At 42.9% G+C, this 24,345-nt stretch overlaps 1 protein-coding gene across 10 annotated transcripts in view; it reads right to left on the minus strand.

Annotated features, from left to right (window-relative positions):
- LARP4B (La ribonucleoprotein 4B) overlaps nucleotides 1-24,345 on the minus strand; it is an 86,172-nt gene that overhangs the window by 7,700 nt on the left and 54,127 nt on the right. For 4 of the 10 annotated variants that reach the window (XM_084781746.1, XM_084781738.1, XM_084781737.1 and 1 more), the window contains 9 exons: nucleotides 23,382-23,518; nucleotides 21,364-21,467; nucleotides 18,520-18,630; nucleotides 17,481-17,534; nucleotides 17,185-17,394; nucleotides 10,244-10,350; nucleotides 9,665-9,916; nucleotides 3,831-3,876; nucleotides 1,774-1,938 (listed from right to left, as the gene is read on the minus strand). In XM_084781746.1, the coding sequence (XP_084637872.1) occupies nucleotides 1,774-1,938; nucleotides 3,831-3,876; nucleotides 9,665-9,916; nucleotides 10,244-10,350; nucleotides 17,185-17,394; nucleotides 17,481-17,534; nucleotides 18,520-18,630; nucleotides 21,364-21,467; nucleotides 23,382-23,518 (1,186 nt within the window). The remainder of the gene's footprint in view (nucleotides 1-1,773; nucleotides 1,939-3,830; nucleotides 3,877-9,664; nucleotides 9,917-10,243; nucleotides 10,351-17,184; nucleotides 17,395-17,480; nucleotides 17,535-18,519; nucleotides 18,631-21,363; nucleotides 21,468-23,381; nucleotides 23,519-24,345) is intronic. The other 6 variants (XM_084781747.1, XM_084781739.1, XM_084781743.1 and 3 more) reach the window with 3 other exon arrangements.

Here is a 24,345-nt window from a genome sequence, read left to right on the forward strand (position 1 = left end):
CTAGTAAATAATTGGTTACAAGTTTAAATACAAAAGGACAAATTTACTAGCTGCCTTTCTGTTCAAATTAGGTAAAAGTTCAAAGGTAAAATAAAGTAACTGGAGCTGCAGTTTCAGGAGAATGGTACAGCTTACACTCTTGCGTGAGGCTCTGCTGGCTTGAGAAGCAGAGATTCCTTATGATGGCTCAAGTCAGAAAGCCTAGAGCACAGGGTAGCCAATGACTTCCTATTTGTAAAAGCAGGCTCAGATTCCGCACGCATCAACTCTGACAAAAGACAGATATACAGACACTCTGCAAAGAGGCACAACCCCATGTCAAGCATGGAGGGGCAAAATGGCCCAATGGCCCAAGTTCTCTGTAGTTCCTGCGCATGCACATCCCGGCAGCAGTGCAGACTGTTCTGTGGCCACAGGATCAGGCCCAGCCTTTCAGAAAGCAGCAATTCTTTCTTCAAGAAAGGCTTTCCACAGAAACTCAAGTAAACTCAAAGCAGCAACTGTCTTCCAAGCTGAGGAGGCCTGCTGGTATTCTTTCACTTATCACCCAAGGGAGGAAGATGTAAGTTGAAAACAAGACTTCATCGCTGTTGAAATGTGTAATTTCTACTGTTTTATAGGGTAACTGGAAATTATTATGTGGACGTTAAGAGTTATAATTTCCAAGACATCCCAATTTTAACATGAGACCCTTACAAAAACATATAAACTCCTGGAAAGCAGTTTCCATGGCTAAAACCAGAAGCAATTACCACCGTCCAATATGAAAAAAACTAAACTTTTTGCCTGACCTTAGTCTCAAGATACTGTAGCAAAGCCATATGCCTAATAGCTACTGCAGCCACTGCTGTAGCTCTAACCTCGGTTGCAGACCAGTGCGCCGACCCCTGAAGAAAAGACAGATGTGCGGTCTGCTGTGCAGCCACACTTGACAACTGCAGCATAAGGGATGCCTACAACCAGGGCCACTCCGCACACAACTCTGTGTGTGTGTCCCTGTCCAACACACTTTAGTAACTGGGCAGAGAGTAATGTCTCTGCATGTCCACAGTCTTCAAACACTGATGTGGCAGAGACAAATCCCACTTGCAACCTGCTAGCTAAGCATATCGCAGAAGGAGCCCAGAAAGGAATCTCAGCTGGGCCTAGCAGTGAAAGACCTTGCTGCAGCCTAGAGTTTACCCAAAACGACCAGGCTGCAGCAAAGTGAACCTAAGTTTCTTGCTACTTATACTATGTGTATTACCAAAAGTCTTATTTCTGCTATAATTCATATTCTTGTGTCTCATTCTGTATTTTGTGAAACAAAAGCTCTAAATGACAACACCGAAAATGAACCTAGGTGGGGCTGGAGAGATGGCTCAGCAATTACGAACATTGGCTGCTCTTCCAGAGGACCCAGATTCAATTCCCAACACCAGCATGACAGCTCACAACTGTCTGTAACTGCTGTCACGGAGGGTCTGACATCCTCACACAGAATATGTACAGTCAAAACACCAATATTCATAATATAAAAATTAACTGTATACTAAAAACACGAATCTAGGTATCTGTACAGCATAGGTTCCACAGGCAACTCAGCAGATGGCAAGAGAAAGGGTGGCTTGACCCTGGCTCCAATACCAAATGACAAACTCTAATCACCCAAACCTCAAACCTCTCCCAGTTATTTCTTCCTTTTAATCTGTGTGAAGAAGCTGAGTCAGGTCCATGTACAAGAGCAGTGCTTAAAAACACTAGCAAACGTTACAACTGGGACACATAGCTTACTCTCTCTTTTGAAGATCCTATGATCAAGCTGGAAAGCCTGTTTTCAAACAAGTCCTCTGCCTTCAAATTGCCTGCGGCTCCAGGTAGCGGGGGGAAGTTGGACAGCCCCAGTTCGAAGCTCGGAGACGGAGGCTTTGGTGGTGTTGGAGACTGAGTCTGACTGCTCTGCAACACAATGACACCCAGTGAGGCCACACAAGTGATGAGCGACAAGGCAGCAGGAAAGCAAGACAAGAAACCTTCTGACTCTCACATCTGTCTGAAAAAAGTCTATAAATGTTACAGAAATAATTTCTATGGCCCACCTAACATAAAATTTAGGCCAGTAGGATAAAACATGAGCAGAGTCCAGAAAACAACAATGTCAGAGTTCAAATGTAAGCCATGGGCCAGTGAGAGCACCCAGTGGGTAAAGACGCCTGCTGCCTCGCCAGAGGACCTAAGTTTAATCCCTGGGACCCACAGGATAGAAAGACAAAAAACAAAAACAAAACCACTCACACAAGTTGTCCTCTGACCTTCATATATGGGTCATGCATGTGCTAAGACACACACCAAACACATACAAAGAAACTAAACTGTAATAATATTTTTTAAAAAATCAAATGTAAGCAGGTTAAAGGATGTCATGGATCTAAGGTGACAAATTAAGGCTGTACTGGAAATCTTTAGCTGGGGTTTCCCTGGCTATGGGTCCTCACAACTGCTCTGTTAGTGCCCTCTTGGTGATCAAATGTGATCTCACAGAGCTTGCTTAAAGAAATCCTCACCTCATTTAATAATGGCCCCCAAATGCAAAAGCAGTAATGATAGAAATTCAGATAAGACAGAGGAAGCCAGAAAGTAATTCCAGCTGAGAAAAAAAGTAACCGTTCTCTACTAAAGGGAAGAAAGACATCTGCATTTCCAGGTTGCTAAAATCTATGGTACAAAGGCGGCCACGGCTCACAGCACTGCAAAGGGAGACAGGCGTGTGCTAGTCTGGCTGCGACATCTCACACCTCTGAAGCCACCACGTGGTGTGTGGTGTGTGCTCCCCATTAACCAGGTCTCAGCACCCACTCTGGGTCTTAGACATCTCCCAGTGTCTCCTGCTTAAAACCCACTATAGTTATCACACTGAAGACCTTTCTGAGCAGCCACATACAGACTGTACTATCATAAAAGTGAGCTCCTACCTGCAAATGTTGAGAAGAGCTCATTTACGTATTGCCAGAGTACACCATTAAACCATCTGGTCATCGGCATTCCTAAAAACTCCACAATTCTTTCCTCATTAGGCCAAAATGTCAATTATTTAAGAATATCACCTTAAAGTTTTTTTTCCCAGTGTTCCTCCTCATATCGTAGCCTTAATCCATTTGATTAACTTTGATGTTTGTTTACTATTAGATTTAAATGTTTTGTAAAAATAAGCATTTTGGTCTAGAGAGATGCTTCAATGAATAAGATGGCTTGCTCTACAAACATGAGGACCTGAGTTCAAATCCCTAGTATTGATGTATAAAGATAACCACAGTTATATGTCTGGAACCTCAGCGTTGATGGGAAGAGACATGAGATCAAAGGAGCTCACTGGCCACCCTGCCTACCTGAAAGAGCAGGCTTCCAGTACAGCAGGAGACTCTAGCTCAGCATGATAAGGTAGGTAAGACACCTCAAGTCTCCTTCTGGTATGCATCCAAGTGCACGGCTACACACACACACACACACACACCCCACACACACATACACACACACACACACACCCCACACACACATACACACACACACACCCCATATACCTCCACATCCCACTTTATGTACTCACTGTAAAGTCTCCTTCTGGTATGTATCCAAGTGCACGGCTACACACACACACACACACACACACACACACACACCCCACACACATACACACACCCCATATACCTCCACATCCCACTTTATGTACTCACTGTAAAGTCTCCTTCTGGTATGTATCCAAGTGCACGGCTACACACACACACACACACACACACACACACACACACACACACACACACCATATACCTCCACATCCCACTTTATGTACTCACTGTAAACTTTTCTTCTCTTTTCTTCCGGTAGCCAAAGGAATTTTTCCTAAGAGAAGAAAGTAAAAGACCACTATTTTTTCTCCTCACTTGGAAAGTTTGCCAAGCTTATGCTTTGTTAATGTACTCAAAGCAGCATGCAGTAACTTAGGCAGTCTTTCACCAATAAATTTTAATTCCAAAAGTCAACTTTAAAGAACATCAGAGGCCAAGCTTCATAGCACAGCCTGCAGTTCTAGTACTGGGGCCGCCGAGGCAGGAAGACAGTCAGCCGGGTCATGTAGCAAGACGGTCTTACGGTCTTCAACAAAAGTATAAATAGCAAAACCCAAAGGCTGAGAGTAAGTCATTAGGATGTCCAAAAAGATAACAGAAAAGTAGTTATTACAACAACTTATCTACCATCTACTTATAATTTTTAAGATTTGAATGTTTAAATGGCCCCTCAGTTGGAATGACAAGACATACACACAAAAATCTGACACCAAACTATATAGGTGAACTATTCAAAACACGAGTAAAAAACTATAATTACCCTTATTGCAAAAGCCTAACATGTCCCTAAACCTAAGCTTGCTTTCCTACCAACAGCAGCCAGCCCCTGAGCAGAATGGCCCTGCAGCATACAGTGAGCCACTGCACCAGTATTTACAGCATGCTGGGTCTGTGATCTAACAAACCCCCATGAGCCTCAACTTGTAAGTTCATTTTTCTTATTTATCCCTCCTATTGTTTTAACTGTATAGACTCCTCAAAGGAGATTTATTATATAAACTTAAAAGAATGTTTAATTTATTTATAGAAAATTAATAATTGCCTAAAAGGTTCTTATTAGAACACTATGCTTGAGGAATGCGCTGAAGACCCTCTGGCTACAAACTTTTTTTTATTCTGTAGTGGATCCAGGGTGTCTGTAGTAAAAACCCATTCTCCTGAAGGAAGCAGAGCCTGCCTTTTTGCTGAGTCGGCCTTGTAGGGGCTAAACTCCTGAGCACAGATGAGTGTGCCATAATGCTGGGCATCAGCAGTAACCTATAGGAATGGGTCCCAGGGTCCCACAGTGAGCAGGCCTCTGGCCATGTGGATGAGAGAGGTAACAAGTGCTGATATGGAGTGCACACTGTGAGCACCTGTGCTACAGTCGCTGCCTCAAGACTCCACAGTGGAGTGGCTTCTGTGTAGGTGCCTGTGCACCCACAGCAATGACACTTGACAACGGTGCCTCCCTGCCAGCCTCTGGTCTCCTATAAAACGCATCACTGCCTTCAGAGCGCCTCAGTAGCCCACTAAGAACCTACTGGGTGCCGTAATGCCATGTAGTGACAGGATGTACTGGAACATGTTACTAGTGCCCATCACTCCGACAGTGATTCTAGAGTGAGGACAGCCGCAGGACTGCTACGCACAGCGCACGCCCTGTTCTGACAGAGACACAGGCGCCATGCAGAATACTGGGAGCCCGCATGTTTGGGCCCACATGGCATGCCTCTGCTCTGTGAACTAAGAGCTTCTACTGACAAAGTCAAGACCACCGGCCGGCAGCTGAGGTTTCCTATCCTGATCTGGGAAGGCACAAGGGCAGCCTTGGAGACTCTATGGGAACCTCTTAGCGCTTCAGAGCAACAGGAAACAAGACCTTAGGGAAGAGCAGTGGAAGGGGACATGGGACTCTGTGGTTGGTCAGGCCCTTCAGGAAGGAGAAACTAGACTACTGTCCTGCCTCTGAGGACACCCTCTGGACACAGAACATATGATGCATAAAGAAGGATGCACTACTCCTGGTTCCATCAGTCCAAGGTTCAGAAACAAGGACCGAAAGCTACATACACTCATGGCTCAGAATGTGCACGTAGAGTGTGTTAGCTAAGTGTACGTCGTCACTTAGGTCACAGATTAAGTGGGAACACGAGTCCTTTGCTGAGAATACAGTGAAGAGTCTCCATTAGTGTGAAGCCTGTTTCTGTCTGGAAAAAGCATATCCCTGTTTCAGTGGATCCCTGAAAGTTCAGACACTGCTGGGAGACTAACAGGGACGACGTCAGCAAACCAGAGCATCCTGGTTAACAAGGCACTCTCTAGTCTCAGCCCTACCTTTGGGATTCTGCAGACACTCTTTTGTCTCTGTCAGGAAGCTTTGTGAAGCTTTCACTAGCAAGTGCTGGAAGAACACAGGAACTTACCCTTCCACTTACAATCTTTCTCCAGTGTCTGCTGGGCCCAGCAGGTCTGTGGTCCAGGCTCCCTTCTCTCAAGATTCTAGCCTTTAAGAACCCAACCATAGTCCTTGGGTTGGTATCACTACGCTGTGTTTTTCAATGTTCCCTTTTGACTTTTCAGTCCCCAATAACCCGTTGGCTATAAAAATGGCCGGTGTAGCTCTTCTCTTTGGTGGCTCACAGGCAGGTGTTAGTTCTCCTAAACCATGGTGCCTGTGGGAGTTGCTGCTTTCAAATTTGTCTTCAAGCTATACTCTCAAAACACCCTGAAAGCAAAAGATACCCCCTACTTATCCCATTGTTGTCCTTTGTGGTGATGACTTTTCCAAGGGGCAGCCCCAGCGAGCAAGCGTTTCCATGCTATTTCTTCTGTCATTTACTCACTCTGTGTCTCTGCGCCACATTTTTTAAAAAATCACTGCAATATCTCAAACTTTCTTGTGGACATTACGGTAGTCTGAGTTTTGAGGTTACTACCACAGTTGTTCCGGGATGTCATGAGCTTCACCTATGTAAGAAGGTGACTGTATAGGTGAATATATGGTCTGAAATTTAACTGACCAGCGTCATATGCCCTTGTTCTCTAGGATGTGTAACAGTATTGAAATGAATTGTACAACACCTTCCAGGTGCTTAAGTGAAAGCAAGAGTCACATGTCGTTCTCTTTAAAAATCTACAAATGATTAAACTGAGTGAAAAAGACACATCAGTGCAGAAAGTAGCTAAGCACCTGCCACACCATCAGCCAGTGAATGCACGGGCAATAAGAGACCCAATGGCCTTCCTGCTAACAGAGGACACATTCCAAACACAGGACCAAATTAGCCACAATATTCCTAGAGGACCGAGTCTGCTGGATAGGAAGGCTCCCTCTTTTTAATCCTTCGGGGGCTGAAAGAGGAAATGAAGCTATAGATGCTGCAGGGGTTGGCAGGTGACATGCAGGAAAGAAGTGTCTCTGTTATACCAGAGCACAGATGAAGTAGCAGGTGTTGAGGCAGAGGACGTAGTGAGGTAGCCAGAAGATCCAGCTACCATGACCCACAAGAATGGTTCAACTAAGTCAAATAGTTTTCCATTGAAAGGAAACACAATCTAGGCCTTAACAGCTGCAGAGAAGTCACTGCCCAGCACTGAAGCTTTAATGGCCACTGACTTTCCACCAAGGACTAAGGTGGCTCGTGACTAATACAATTTGGTTACTGAATGCTTTAGGCAAGTATTGACAATGTGTTATTCAATGTACAAGATCCACTTCAGATGGCTGTTTGTTGCCAATGCATCAGGCTGTCCAAGAGCTCTGATGGAAATACACGAGATTTATAACCCGTTTAGAAAAACTAACACAGCAAGCATTCTGCAGTCATGGGTCAAAAATAACTTCTACTTTTAGACCTTAGTGTTTAATAAATACATTTCATAGGGGCTGGGTAAATGGTCAGTCATAAATGCTTGCTGCCCAAGAATGAGCCTCAGAAGCTACATTTTAAGAAGCCAGGCACTGGACTAGGGGTGCTGCTTATAAATGGCTGTCAGGCAAGCAAGAGGGCCATACAAGCCAGGTGTAATGCTGCACCTGTAATCCCAGCATGCACACGGAACAGCAGGCAGATCCCTGCAGCTCACTGGCCAGCAAAGTATACCAAATCGCCACCTCTAGGCTCAGTGAGAGACCCTGTTTCAAAAATCAAGGTGCAGAGAAATAGATGAAGATGGCTGGCATTGTTTCTGGCCTTGACACATGCACTACCCAAACATGTATGTTTGTACACACATAAGAACGTTAGAGAGGCAGCACAGACTCTCAAAAATAAAAATGCCAGATAGGTATGTTTACAGTCCTGGTATTGGGGTATTTGGGACAAGGAGAACCCTAGAGTCAACCAGCCTGGCCTATGTAGTGAGCTCCAGTTCAATGAGAGACACTGTCCCCAAAAGGGAGGGACATGGGACTTGAAGAGCAAGGCCCAAAGTTGATAATATGACACATGTAGCCTGCTTACCCCAAAACAAAACGGGAAACTACATTTCATAGACAACAGTGATCCCTCTGACAGGAAAAGACAACCAAACCCTTCTGGAAAGGACCCAGCACTTCCGGTGCTGCTAAACACTGATGATCAGTGGGAAGAGTCAACAGAGTTTGGGCCTCAGTGAAGGAAGCCATTTCAGAGGAGGGGAAACAGGGTGAGAACTGGGCTCAGTGAACTTCAAGAGCTTCCTGAAAATGACCTCACTCACCCTTCAGTGGCTGAGGGAGCTGCTTCCTACAGATCAGAGAGAGAGAATACGGTGTCTTGAAACAGAACTACTGCTGACCCAGGCCTTGCCAGTGGTGATGGAGGGACCACAAAAGGTTGAGGCCATAACTGGGCGATTAGGCGGCAGCAGGGGTGAGAGTTCTGGTCCCCAATACACACATTGTGTGGGTAAAATTAATGGCAGCATATGCTTTGTAAAACAAAAGAACAGAAGACGGCAGTGTTGTACTCTTGGCCCTGCACAGCTAGCCTAACCTTCAGCACTCGAATCACTCGGCACACGAAACAAAACTCTGTGTGGCTCACTGTGCCATGACACTAGCTTTACTGTGGTGGCCGAGACCCCACCCTGCTGTACCTCAGAGGTGTGCCTTTGCTCTGTGTCTGTATCAAGAAAGAGGAAGCAACAGTTTGAGTTTCAATTTGTCACTAACCATGCTGTATTATTTATGTATGGGAATGTTAAGACTTTTCTTTCTTTTTCTCCCCCTTTCCCCCCCCCTTAAACTTTTCAAAGTAGGTTAAAAGAAAAAAGCTTAGATAAGTTCTTGCTCAGTATTTGTCAGAGGAAAATCAGGATTTTCCTGGCTGGTTTCATGACATTAGCAACTAGCCTAGTCAATACTGGGTAGGGCGCCAACCCTAAGACCACCTAAGTCTTTTCTAATCTCACATCTTTAGAGGAAGTCTAAGTGGCAGGAGAGAAGCCCGCACAGCAGTTGACATTCTCAATGTATGGAAAGCACTCTAGGTAACGACAACAAACACCAAGACGCCAAGAACTACTTACTCAACAACAGGAACTGCTTCACAAGAGCAACTTTTTGTATATAAATAAATTTACAAGAAACAGACTTTATTTAGACAGTCGCCTGCCTGCTACAAACCCTGCACTTGTCTCTACATCCCACTGCCTGCTCAGTCCTAGTTTATTGTTATTTGCAGAGCACTAGGCACTAAACCCAGGACCATGTTTATGCTGGGCATGCACTCTCCAGCTGAGCTCCATGTGGGGCACCCTGGAGGCCATCTGTTGAGGGCAGCCATCGAGAGGGCCAGGACTAACTGCAAACAGGAAGAGCAGAGGCTAGTATAGCTTCTAAATGCTAGCCTGAGTTTTATGAAAGGAAATGTCATGCTTTTAAGTAAAAAAAAAAAAAAAAAAGGAAGCAAGCACTGAAGTATCTGCTCTAGAACTGGCTATCCTGAGGAGTCAAGGAAAACCTTCTACAGCCTTCTATTTGATCTTTCTCAAGTGTATTAGGATATGATTATCAAACATCTAAAATGAAATTTAAAATATTAGTAGTTCATGATAGGCACATAATATCTGCTTGACAAAATATGGGAGAAACTTACCTTCCTCTCCCTAAACCAGGAGAGGATTCAAGACTACTTGGCTCCACACGCCCAGTTCCAATCTCTCTCTTGGCATAAGCTGAAGGGTTTTGTATTCGTGTTCTAGTTTGCCCTGCTTGCCTCGTCTGTGGGCTCCGGACACCATTAATTAATCGATCTGCAGTGAAGTTAAATATTGAAGGACTTTCTAGCAGCCCAGGCCCTCTCTCTGTACTAGGAATCGCATGGCGCAGATGAGACTTACTAGGATTCCTGCAAATGAGATGTTTGTATATGCTGAGTTATAAAGCAATCAAGGAGGGTAGAATGAGCATGCTAATGGGGAACATGTATGTCAAGACCTGCTTCCTACTCAATAAACACATGGTCAAAGCTGCCCCAAAAGCCTTCTCTGAAGAGAACCATTTCCTTACTACAGCCAGCTCTAGGGTTTAGTCTTCATATAGAGTACAGTTCTAAGTCTCAGGTAGTTCCACCTCTGATGAGCATTATTAGTGGTTACACAGATCTCTCATTACAGACAACCTGGAACAGCGCAACATGAAGCTCATGAACATTGAAAGCACCCTTGGAACTTGCCTGCTTCTAGGAGGATACTGTCTGAGTGATGTCAGAGGAGACGTGGCAGGTTTGAAGGTCGGAGATGTAAACCCATTTATAAATCCAGTACTTGGAAATGGAGTTACCTGGATTCATCAACAACAACAACAACAAGGAAAAAAAAAAGCATGTAAAAACATGAGACACTGGATTTACACTGTTGTATCTTGGGTACACCAGATCATGTCTTCCTCTTGCCAGGTGTTAATTCTATTTTATGCTTAAAAATAACTGCAGGGTAAGGAAAAAGTTGCATTATTACTAAAGGTAATGTTTACTGAGAACTCAAGCCATGGCTAGTGCTAAGAATTTTCTCCAGATCATCTTAATTAATATTTATAATAATCCAATGAGAACACCCCTAGGACACAACCTTGCCCCAGTCACATGGAGTTCTGTGTCAGGCACTGCCTGATGATGTTCAACTGCTTAAACTAAGTTACTATGACTAGTAAGTACAACTACCTCCAATCTGGCAAGAAGGGGATGATCTTTATTCTGAATAACCTTAACAAAATCCACCCATGTGCCCAACTGTAGGATTCTCACATTCTTATTGCTCCGAAGCATGCGTATTTCTTCTCCCCCCAACCCATTTGAAGGGTTTACTTTCATTTTAGACTCCTGTAAACATCATCCTATTTTTAGACTATAATTTTCCAGGTACTAATCTAAAAAGCATATATACACAATAATATAGGCTCAGGCAGGCCTTTAATCCACAGAGGCAGGCGGATATCTGTGTTCTGAGTTTGAGGCCAGCCTAGTCTACAGATTGAGTTCCAGGACAGCTAAGGCTACACAGTGGTGGTGCACGCCTTTAATCCCAGCACTCAGGAGACAGAGGCAGGCAAGTAGATGTGAGTTCAAGGCCAGGCTGCTCTACAATTTGAGTCCAGGACAGCCAAGGCTACATAGAGAAACCCTGTCTCAAAAATCCCAAAAACCTAAAACAAACAAACAAACAAAAAGAAACCCTGTTTTAAAAGGGGGGGGGGGAACAGAAGAAAATTACAACAGGCCATAATGGCCTTAAGATATGAGGCAAATGTATTTTTTAAAAAAACGTTTAAAAGCTTACATATAGGACTTTAAGTACCAACCACTCAATCCTTGGGTGGCAGAGGGATCGCTATACATAGATGCACACAAAATCATACACTTTTATAAAACTAGGTGTTGCCAAGCAAGGAGGCACACTTTTAATCCTAGCACTTGTGAGGTAGAGCCAGTCTAGTCTAGAGCGTTGAAACAGTTCTTTTTTAAAAGGATAGGTGGGGCTAGAGAGATGGCTCAGAGGTTAAGAGCATTGACTGCTCTTCTAGAGGTCCCGAGTTCAAATCCCAGCAACCACATGGTAGCTCACAACCATCTATAATGTCATTTAATGCCCTTTTCTGGTGTGCAGGCAGAACATTGTGTATTTAATAAATAAATAAATCTTTAAAAAAATAAAAAAGATGGGCGAGCTGGGTGGTGGCAGATCATGCTTTTAATCCCAGCACTCAAAAGGGAGAGGCCGACAGAGCTCTGTGAGTTCGAGGCCAGCTTAGTCTGGAGAGAGAGGAGGAGTGAGAGGAGACAAGGGGGGAGAAAGCGGGGGGGGGGGGGGGAGGGAAGAGGGGGGAGACGGGGGAGAGGAGGGGGGAGAGAGACAGAGAGAGAGAGACAGAGAGTGAGTGCAACTCCAAGACAGGCAGGACATAGAAAAACCTCAACTCAAAAACCCGGCTCAGGTGGCAAAGGTACTCACTGCCAAGTCTCATGACCTGAGTTCAATCCCTGGAACCCACATAAAGGTGGAGGGAGAGAACCAACGCCACACTCTCCTTGTGGCACATGGGCACGATTTTCTGGCCTCTGGGGCACGCGGTTTCAAATATTTTCCAAATAAATGACATTACTTCCAAGGCATTTAGTTGCCTGGGACCTTCCAGTTCCCACCCTGAATTTTCACTAAACTAAACTTAAAAAAAAAAGTAAACACAGTTGAAAAAGGTAAAAGGAAAAGGGTGGGACAACCCAAGCAATTCTCTTTAGTTCTAACTGGAAACCAGAAACACGAATTTAATATAGTTATTAGAGCTAATATATCATTCTTTGACTAAAAAATTAAAGTGACAAAACGAAAACACTTAACATTCATCAAGGAGGGTCCACTACTTGACAAACTCCACAGCCCATAAGAATTACACTGCTTTAAACAAATCTTTCCCAGCTAGGCATGGTGGCGCATACCTGTAATCCCAGCATTCAGGAAGGCAGAGTCTGATGGATCTCTGTGAGTTCAAGGCCAACCTGATCTACAAATTAAGTCCAGGACAGCCAGGACTACACAGGGAAAGCCTGTCTCAAAAAACCAAACCAAACCAAAGCAAAATAATCTTTCTCAATTATACAACAGAGAGGGGACTAATATCTAGAATATTTGAAGAAATTTAAAATTAAATACCAAACCCCAAATCATCCACCTAATAAGCGGGCTAATGAACTGAACACTCAGTTCTCAAAGGAAATGCAACCCAGTATGTGCTTGAAACGCAGCCAGCAGCCCCAGCCACCGGGGAAACACAACAACGGAGATTCGTTCTTACCCAGGGCAGAAAGGCCATCACCAAGATATGAAGAAAGGAAAATGCTGGCGAGGGCAGGAAGATAGAGGAACCCTAATTAGCTACTAGTGAGAATATGGATGGTGTAGCTCTACATTATAGAAACCAGTTTCCCAAAAACTAAAAATAGAACTACCACATGAACCAACTATATAGGTCTTGGGTATTACTCATCCACGTTTACTGGTGCTTTTTTCATAATAGCCAGCAAACGAACTATCCTATTACGTGAAGCAAACCAAACTTAGAAAGATAAATACTGTGTGTTTTCTTCCTTCCTCCTCTTTCTCCTTTTTTTGGAGACAAGGTTTCTCTGTATAGCCTTGGCTTTACTGGACTCGCTTTGTAGACCAGGCTGACCTTGAACTCACAGAGATTCATCTGACTCTGCCTACCTGAATGCTGGGATTAAAGGCATGTACCATTATGCTCAGCTCTGTATGTTTTCTTTCTACTTGGAGGTAGTATAGGTAGATGCAGGGAAGAGACCATAAAACTAGAAGGGAGATACTGAGAGGGAGGAAGGGCTTTAAGAGGGAAAAAGAGAGATAACACACTAACATAAAGTGAGGAAGGGAACAAGCCAGAGCAGGGGAGAAGAGAATGAAAGAGAATCAAGCCTAACAATACACGTGCACCAAAATGTGCAACACCAAAACCCATTACACCTTGTTGGCTAACTTAAAAATTAAGGGAAAAAAATACAACACACTAGAAAAGCCACTTAATTCAGACCTAAGTTTTGGAGACTTTAAAACCAGCCTGGTGGTGGTGGCACATGCCTGTAATTCCAGCAGAAGCAGAGGCAGAGGCAGAGGCAGAAGCAGGCAGATCTCTGAGTTCGAGGCCAGCCTGGCCTATAGAGTGAGTTTCAGGATAGCCAGGGCTACACAGTGAATTCCTGTCTCAAGAAAACAAAAATAAAACTTGTAAGAACAAAACATTAGTTTAAACTCATAATTTTATATAATACACATCTCAGAAAAAGACCTAGAAGGGAGGCATCTAGACTAGGAGTGACAAGGATGACAGAGTAACCCACTGCGGGCCTGAGCTGCAGGCGGGAAGGAACACTCACAGGAAGAAGTTAATGGACACAGCTCCTCTACAGACTTCTTCTGGTGCTTCTGGGAAAGAAAGGGACTACATATTCAAGGGTCTGTGCACATACAAAGTGTACTGTTTTTAAAAGTATATTTCCTTCCCATTAAAATTCACTCAAAAGAGCTGGGTGTTAGCTTGTTTTTCAGTTCCTACCAGCCTGTATTACACGTGCAACATAAAGGGCTTCATTATGCATCTCATCCAGGTACACAATGCACTCAATCGTACCCACCTTGCCCACCTTGCCATGACGGTCCCTCCCTCCAAACTAGAACTACTTCTGTTTTCATGTCTTAAAAAAAAAAAAAAAAAAAGACCTTCCAACCAAGGACAATACAAGCAGTAAACATCAAACCCCTACTGAGATTGAGCCAATGGTCAGGACATTCTCCACAGTTGTGTGGAGAGCAGGCACTGAGTCTGATGTGAACTCTGGTGCCCCATATTTGACCACCTCCCCTTGGTGGCACTCAGAGAAAGAATAAGCAGGCTACCAAGATGAGACTTGATAGCCTATGATCATATAGTGGGGGAGGAGGTCCCCCTCGGTCTTAAACCTAGGGGAGGGGAATAGGGTGAAAGTAGGAGGGATGGAGGGATGGGAGGATACAAGTGATGGGAGAATAACTGAGATGTAATCTGAATAAATTAATTAATAAAAAAGACCTTTATATTCCATATGTATGAGAAAACACATGTGTCACTTGTCTGAGTCTAGCATTATTTTGCTTAATGTGATGATGAATGGCCTATTTATTTTCTTGCAGATGATGTGATTTTGCTCTTCTTTACGGTTGAACATATGGGCCTCCATTGTCTCTATCTATCTCCTTTGATAGGCAATGCCACAACGAAGACGGACGTGCAGCTTTCTGTCCTGTCTGTGGATTTTTATTCCACTGGATGTATGCCATGAGTGGTGTGACAGTTCAACTTTTATTTTTTTGCTGATTTCCATAATGGCTGAACTAAGTTATATTCCCAGCACAGTACACAAAGAATCCTTTCCCCTGCATCCTCACTGGCATGTCAGCATACTATTTATCTCCTTGATGACAGGTGGAATCTCAGTGTAGTTTTTAATTGCATCCATTTCAGGCTAAGAAAGTTGAACAACTTTTCATTTACATATAAACTAGTCCTGTGTATGTCTTCTTAAATTTTTTTATTGTGTGAGAGATGTAATTTATATGTAGGGATGTATGTGTCACAGCACACATGTGAAGGTCATAGGAAACCTTCACAAAGTCAGTTATCTCCTTCTTTGAGGCTCAAATTTGCGCTACCCACCTTGTGCAAGTGCTGGCTTATTGGCTCCACTTTCAGAGCTGTCTGACTGACTTCCATTTACTTATCTGTTCTTCTAACGTGTAATTTCTCAGTTCTCTGTGTGTTTGGATATTAAGCCTTTATTGGGTGAATATGGTAAAGGTTCTCTCCCAGTACAGGCTGTCTCTACTATGGCAACTGCTTCTTCTCTGTGCACAGAGTTTTAAGCAGAACAGAACGCTCTATGGCCATGTTGCTATTGTATCCTGAGCCACTGAAGTTCTAAGACACAAACAGTCTTTATCTATGCTTGTGTCTCCACCTATTTTCCTCTGGTCATTTCATAGTTTTGGAGACAGACATAATTTTGAATCTTTTTGTTTGTTTGGTTTTGGTTTTTCGAGACAGGGTTTCTCTGTCTCTAGCCTTGGCTGTCCTAGACTCACTTTGTAGACCAGGATGGCCTCGAACTCACAGTGATCCACCTGCCTCTGCTTCCCGAGTGCTGGGATTACACGTGCGCCACCACGTCCTGACCCATAATTTTGAATCTTAGAAACTAGTATAGTAAACATTTTCTACTGCAGTAGTGCTAAGAGGGAGGTGTTACAGGCCTGTTCAAGCATCTCCTCTAATTCCTTTCTGAGTCTGCCTGTCTTGCACATGGCTAGAGAGGTACCTTTAAAAAAAAATGGAGTATCTTCCATTTCTTAAGGCAAATGTTCTAGATTACTTCCTACAAGATCCAAGTCAAAGTTCATGTGTCTAAGGACTCTCATAAGAACAGCCATCTGCTCTATTCAGAATAAAAGTTGATCTGTAACACCCTGGGTGATTTCGTGTACACAATCGATCCTCGGAGCTTCCTTTCTTTGATTCTTCTCATAAGTTCACACGAAATATGAAAACCCAATTAAGGAACACACAATGGCTCATCAGTCCTTGCTGTAAGTTTAATGCTACTCTTTACTTATATCTATTTTTGCAGTATCAGCTCCTAGACATACTCATTTTCTTACAGACACTTATCTTTGTATTTCAGTATTTAACAGGACAAATCTGAACAACTCTGTCTCAAGTTCCTTCTTTTCCACACCTGCCCTGCTTCCCTGCCAATGAGCACTGCCTCTACATGACAGGGGGCTGGCACCCAGACACCTGACCCTGAGCACCTCCTGGACAGACTCTCTCTCTTCCAGAGTTAACAACGTCATTTCTGCTCTCTGACCATCACTTTCTATGCTTCCTACTCTTCAGCCTTTCGTTAACTCTAAATCAGCATCACAGACATGAACTCACCCTGCCCTTGTAACCTAGACCCCACTTTCCAGAAGCTCAACACACAAGGTTGGCTTTCTTATTCATGTACTACCTTACTACATCAATGACCCAAAAGTAGAACCCACGTTTCCTGGCACTGTAGCACTAAGCTGAAGAAAAGTGACGACACTACTACAAACTTATGAACACAACCACAGACCTTAACAAAGGCCAATAAAGTTAATCTTGTTATCCAGCCCCAAGGTGGCTGTGAGAACTAAAACAGAGCTCTGTGAGGCAGGCAGCATGTCTTCTGCTTTCCTCGACTGCTGGGAACCCACTGAACTGCCTCTTCCTCTACAGCACAACTTCTCATGCCATGCCCCTCTGTTAAGGACACCAGTTCAAAGACTTTGCTGTCCTCTGTACTAGAAAGGAAATGCTGGAGGGAGGGGCCAAGGATCACAGAATTGCAGTTTTTTGTTGCACAGAACTCTATTTTTATTGCCTAATTAAATTAAAAACCCATACCCTAACCCTGAGGTCTGGACACTAGGCGGATTATAGGCACGTGGCTCTCTTATTACAGCAGGATTTAAACTTTCAAAGTTCCTGGTACAATAACTAAAACGTAAATCTGTCAAGTATGTTTAAAAAGGAAAGAACAAGGCTTACCAAGGGTGGGTCGAGATAACTGTGTGCTGCTGACCATGTCTGGGGGGCGATCAGGCTGTACAGAGGGAACTGCTGCTGGGGACTGTACACGGGAGGCAGGTAGAACGACGCAGCATAGCGCTGCTGTGTGTAAAGGTTCATGTCCAGAGGCCTAAATCCATTCTTTGGCAGAAATGTGTTTATCGCTATTGCCTTTGCTTTTATCCGTGCCTGTTTGGAGACATTTAAGTTCCAATTAAAACATTTAAGAATACTGATCAGATAAAAAAGAAGCTATAAGCAATGGTCTTGCTTACCTTAATTGGCTTTCCTTGAAAAGTTCTGACTTCTTCTCGAAGGTATTTGTAAGCCTATGGGTAAAACCATCCAAAGCACCATTTCGTTAGTTTTCTAAGTTAACGCTATCTAGAGCTCAAATAGTGATACGTATGGCTGAACATAGCAGACGGGATCTAAGTTAAGAGTGATTCCTGACCCACTTTCATTCACAGACCCCTAAACATACCCTTGTTATAGTACCTGTACCCCAGATTATTGTACAATGTTAAAATAAACTTTCATAAGTATTAATAAATACTATAGGAACAGCCCCAAAACTACAAGCTAAAATTCTTGATTTAGAAACAAAAAGGAATAGTGCCTCCTTTTTATTAGTCCCAATTTGAAACTGTGATTGTGTAATGTAGCAAAGGAAGTGCTTAAAAGGAAAGAAAACAAGATTGAAATATTTGCCCCATGACAGCTGTGTGGGCCCACGTCCATCTGCACACCACGTCTTTATCAAGCCCCACCTCATGTGCAGGCTCCTCAGCTTCACCTACGCTCACCCGTTTGTCCCACCAGGCAGTCCAAAGCCACACAGCACAGTGCCTCTACCCTTCTTGTATTTTAGGTTTCTGTGGTTTTCCTTCTGACCCTCTATTTGTACTGTTTAACATTTCATACTTGTTGATATGTTTCCCCTAAATCAGACCCTCCTCTAAGAGCACAAAAGTTCTCAATACTTTTGAAAGCTCCTTGCCACATAATGGATACCCCCTCACAGGTTTGGGTTAGGTTCAAGTTTCCCCACTTTACAAACATAAGTTTTCTCTTCCCATATATGAGAGCAGATCTGATTTTCCAAGACTGCTTCCTCACAATACACTTAAGTGATGTGACATGTGACACGCTTTCAGTAGGGCTGCAAACACAAACCCATAGGTTCCCAGAACTCAGTTTTCTCTGCACTTAACATGGTGTTGTTATAACCTCAATGGCCTAACTTCTGTTATACACTGATGGTACACATGGGTAAACTACAGACTTCGCAGGTTGGTGGAGGAATGTACTTACCTGCTGTGCATCAGCTTCTGTTTCAAAGGTAATAAACCAATTATCATTATAGGCAAATTCACAGTTTATAAATTTTGGTAAATTATCTCCTTTAAATAGTGCTTCTACTTCCTATAGGAAACAGAGAAATTAGAATTTAGTCCTCATAGGCAAAATTCTGTCTTTATCAAATTAGGAGGAGAACTTATCCTCTTGTGCTATGATGTACTTGTAACCCTCTTTCCGATACCCTGAAGGGAGTAGACGCAGGATCACACGCCATAGAGAAGACTGGCAGCTTTCCCTACTCACAAGGAACTGGATGTGATGTGAACAGTAGGGGCTGGGATGTAGCTCACTCGGAAGCAAGCCTTGCCTAGCCCGTAAGAAGCCCTCGGTTTGATTCCCAATACCATATCAACTAAGCATTGTGGCACTCAAGATCATCCCCAGCTACGCAGAGTCTGGGCCAGGCTGGGGTACATGAATCTTTAACAGAAGAAGAAAAGGACGTGGGGGAGGGGGAGGGGGAGGGGGATGAGGGTGGGGGACGTGGGAGGTGAGACGGGAAAGAGAAAGAAAGGGAGGGGAAGGGAAAGAGCAGGAAAGGGGGAGGGGTGGGGGAGGAGACAGAGGCGAAAGAAAAGGAAGGGGAGGGAAAGGAAGAGGAAGAAAACATGGTATTTTATTAGCATGCTGATAAATACAGAATTTCATTTTAAAAGATAGTTTGAAAACCAAAAATATTACCTGAACTTTTTTGCTTCTGGCCAAGTTGAACTAGATTTACAGTCCCAAATGGCACAAGTCAAAAGTAAAAGGATAAAACATGTTCTGTAAAGGCTTTTTAGACACCTGTCATTAGCAGGCTAGAAGAGCCTCCCCTGAGAAAACAAAGAGTGGGCCAAGAGCACCCAGCCTCCGGTTTCTGGGCCACAGGATGGGCAAGTGTCCAGAGCTTTATGGAGGGTTCGCTCCAGGTCATTGGCCAGAAACAAAACAACTGGGATGGTCAGGTAGAATAACCCTCAGGCCACTCAGTGGGCAGCCAGAGTGAGAAATCCTTCATTCGGAGAACAGGTGTGCAAGTGAACAAGAAGGAGCCCTGTGTGAAGGCTGCTCTGAACTGCTTCACACGTAGCTTTTTGCCCCCTCCCCCTTTTTGAGTGGGTCATCTTGCTGTTTGGCCCCTGGGCTTGGCCCCTTCTGCTTTAGTCTTGAGTAGCTGGGATGGCATGTGTACATACCACCAAGGAGCTTAGCTGCACTTCAGAGTATTTACTACAAGTCAAAACCACTCAGTGTCTAGTGAAGTAATAATCATATAAGGAACTAGAAAAGGCTGGCCTAAAATAAGAAAGATCAATAAGATCACCCCTAAAATAATACAACTAATGACACCAGAATAGGAACTGAGTGCCCATCTCAAGTGCTCAGAAACAGGACGCTTGAGAAAGAGGGACAGAGACACAGAGTGATCAACGTCAAAGCTTTGCCAGAAGGCAACCCGCAATCAAACTGCTTGAACCAACGAGACAATTTCTCAAGAGCCAGAGAAAAAAGACATATAATATAGAGGAACAAAGAAAATACCTGGGAGATTTTCCCCCCAGCAGAAACAATGCAGACCAGAAGAGAACAATGTGTTTAAAATACAGAAATTGGGACCTGGGGGTGGGGGAGCACTCCCTGTCAATCCAGAGACTTTACCAACCACACCCCCACCAAACCCAAACCAACCAACCAACCAAAAATCAAAAACAAGCAAACGACAACAACAACAAAATTTTAATAAGCAATCGGTATTCTCTCAAACATACTAAAGTTGAAAAAAAATTGTTTTCAGCACCAATAGATTTGCACTACAAGACATCTCAAAGGAATCAGGAGGGGGAAAAAAAAGGAACCTGACAGAAAGGCTAGATTCAGGCTTGTCCAACCTTTAGACATGCAACAAAGTGATATATTCAACAAAGTTCACGTTTAAGGACTCATGCAGTGACTTACAAAGAAGCGCACAGCACCCGTCACGTGTTATCTAAGTTTACAGTTATTCTGGATGGCACTCTTAGTCATCCCAGGCTGCGTGCAGGCTAGACGTGCCTGAAAGCACTAAGAATGGTAAATATTAGGGCCAGTCATCATGGCTCACACCTGCAGTGCAGGCACTCAGGAGTCTGAGGCAGGAGGATCATGAGTTAAAGGCCAGCCTGGACTACATAGTGAAATCTGGCCTCTAGAAAACCAAACCTGTCGAGATGGCTCGGCTATTAAAAGCATTGGCTGCTCTTCCAGAGTTCAATTCCCAGCAACCATAGTGGCTCACAGTCATCTATAATGTGATCTAATGCGCACTATATACATAATAAATAAATCTTAGAAAGAAAGAAAGAAAGCCAAAACTCAAACAACGAATCAACTAACCAAAAAGAGAGTTGTATCTAGTGAGGCAAAAATCCAAACAAAATGCCACAAGCCCAAACAAAACAAGTACAACAAAATAACACACGCAAACAAAAACAAACAGTAAAATAATAAAGAGCCACACCACGTACCCTCCCCCCACCCCCGCCCATTACATATCTACCCTATTTCATTTTTGATTTCTAGCTACTGAAATATACAAATCCTATTATTTTTAAAAATTTAAATGTATAAAGGAGTCCTGAGACCAAAAGGTGTGACATTCATTTCCCCCACAAGTGAGTTGCACTCTATCTATCAGCACGTATATCCTGAGAAAAGGTTTTTCTGTATTTTTCTTAAATAATCCCCATCAAAAACAGATGAAATACATATACAAACAATTGCCAACAAAGACACCTCAGGAAAATGTCAAGCAGCACAAGTGGAGGAAGCACTTACCTCCACAGGGGTAGACTCGGGTATCTCACGCAGTATTACTATGCACCGGTTCTGATTTGGCCTTACTTTCTCTCCCTTCTCATCCACTTGGACTAAAGGTAAAGCTGTGAAGAGAAAATAAATATATAAATAATTGATAAAACACACATTATATATATAAAATAAACAGAATGTGAACACTCACTACCAAATACACGGGAAAAAGTTATATCATTGGCCAAATATTAAATGTTTGATGCCAAAACAGACTACCAGTTTGATAAACCCATCTTGTTTGTCAAATTTTCAAACTGAAGGGATATGTAAACTTAAAAGGTCCTACAAGAGCTACCAAACATGCACACAATGAGGTGACCAAACAGATCAAATACTAGAAGCAGCAGACACAGTATTAACGGTTTCCTCCTTTCCACAGTGAAAACTGACAACTTTGGTCAGTGGTACTGGGATGTGATACCTAAAAATACTCCAGCAGATTTAGTGCAATAGCATATAGACAAACACTGATCTTTTAACTAGCTCCAATGGAACCAAACCAAGCCCTGGGGCGGGGGGAATATATATATGATCTGCTTCAAAGCCCTATTGATAATTATGTTTGCCAGTTCTTTAGCTTTTTGTATAGGGATAGAAAAATGAAAAATCTTATTTGTGACTAGAAAATACAATTAAAAGGCTGGCAAGTGACTCAATGAGGTAAAGGTGCTACCTGCTCAAGCCCAGTGACTCCAGTTCAATCCCTAAAATTCATTGAAAATAAAAAAATAAAAATTCCAAAAGTCCGCATGACCTCCATGTGCACACACGATGGTACATACTCCCACATAAATACACAAGTATCACACAGCAATACACACACACACACACACACACACACACACACACACACACACATATGCACATATAAATTTTTAAAAAGTCTTTTAAGTCTGATTAAGTTCTAAACGAAGATATCAATCTTTTAATATTACTACTAAGTCCAATGCACACAATCAAATGTTTGAAATGACTGTCTTATCAATGAATAGGAACAGAACGACATAGACACCCATCTACAAAAATGCTGACTGGGAGGAAAAATAAGGCTGTAATCCAGACGCAGGAATATCTAATCATTCATACGTCTGTAAACAATATGGATGTACCAGCATGTGTGAAATACAGCACACCACATTCTTTGTGAAATGCCACTATAGCTGGACCACACACACATCAGTCTCAAGGGAGGGAACAGGGAATATTACTTACCTGGAATTTGTAGCTTGAGTACAAAAAGTGATTTTTTTAATAATAAAAATCTGATTTAAAAGGAAATGAAACCATCACAGCAAAGAATGTACAGAAAGCATGCCAAGGCCAGCGAAGCTTTGGGAGGGGCAGAGGAGCCTGAGCCTCACTGTGGTGCCTCACCCACGGACCCACGCTCCACACTAACTGGCTAAAACTTTCAAATACAGCATCCTAATGCTAATCACATCAAAGGTAGAGTTACTTTCTAACTTTTAAGAAAATAAACTAGAGAAGGTGCGGAAATAAAAGGTAACACCTTTAAGAGACTTATATCTCCCGAAGTGCCGTTTACTATGTAGTAAATATTCACTGTATGTGTCAAATTTCTGAGAGACAACTTTATTCAATATTGTTCTAAGGAAAAAGTACAATACTTCATCAAAGCTTAAGCAGCAAGTTGGAAAGAACTCTTTTAGTAGCTAAACAAATATATTTTACTTTATAAATGTTATTACTTATTTTGGTTTTCATTAATTTAGCAGCTGTCTTTAAAATTTTCTAATCAAAAGATTCTTCTTCTCTTTCAATTAGCCCATAATCTTTTTGGCCTTTCACTATAGATTCAATCAATGCTCCTGTTATAGACCTGGTCAGAAAGGAAAGGAAGCCAGAGAGTATCTAATTTACCCACAAGTCCTGTCTGAGGGCTGCTGGTGTAAAGAAGGCTCACAGCGCAACAGATAACGTGAAGACAGCAATCTTCTCACTTCAGAGCGTCATCTACTTACATCTTAGCACTTCAACAATCAAATCCACATCAGTGCTGAGCTTCTTGATATGGTCAAGATTAGCTACTGTTGTAATTGGCACATACTGATCACTGTCCATCTGGGATATAAGATACATGTCGCTAGCAAGATTCTCCCTGTTGAAAGAAAGCAAACTCTTTTAGCTGATATTTCTTTTTAAAAAGTTTCACCTCTAGTAATAATACCAATTTACACACGGTGTAGTGTGGTGTGGTGTGGGACAGTTCTGGAATGAGAACTGAGTCCATCTGATATTTGCTCAATTGACACAATCAAAATTAGCCAGCGGATTAATTCTTTTAAAATGCAGTTATAGCCAGGAATGGTGGCACACGCCTTTAATCTCAGCTGTCAGAAAGCAGATGTACATGGATCTCTAAGTTGGAGGCCAGCCTGGTTTACACAGCAAGTTCCAGGATAGCCAGGGCTACACAGAAAAATCCTTTTTAAAAAAACAAAAGAACAAAAAGTTGGATGCAGTTATAGCTCATCTTGTATTGGATGGTGTTTGAGCAATTTATTTAAAATGTACATTTTTTTTTGCAAGAAGGAAACCCAGATTAATGAGTGAAAAAGCTAGAAGAAATAAAAAAAACAAAAACAAACAAACAAACCAAGAGAAAGGAGAAAACCAGCACCCCAGTGCACTGTGAAGTCTGGACACACATTAGGGGTACGGCAGGTTCTGGCTCCTTGACAGCCACAGTTAACAAGAAGGAAACAGCATCAGCACCTTCTACCAGGGTAGAAGGAAAACCATACAACCAGCAGTCAGGACAAGATGCACGACTTCCTGGCATTTGGACCAAAGAAAATGTTTCCGGTAAATTCTCTGGGGAAAGACCATATGAAATACAACACACAAAGTCTCAAAACCACCACAAAACTAAATACAGTAATGGGTGACACAGACCCTCTTACAGTGTCTGACAGTATCTCTCGG

Source organism: Acomys minous (genome assembly GCF_964271855.1).
Source record: "Acomys minous genome assembly, chromosome: 5".
In the NCBI taxonomy this organism is placed as follows: domain Eukaryota; kingdom Metazoa; phylum Chordata; class Mammalia; order Rodentia; family Muridae; genus Acomys; species Acomys minous.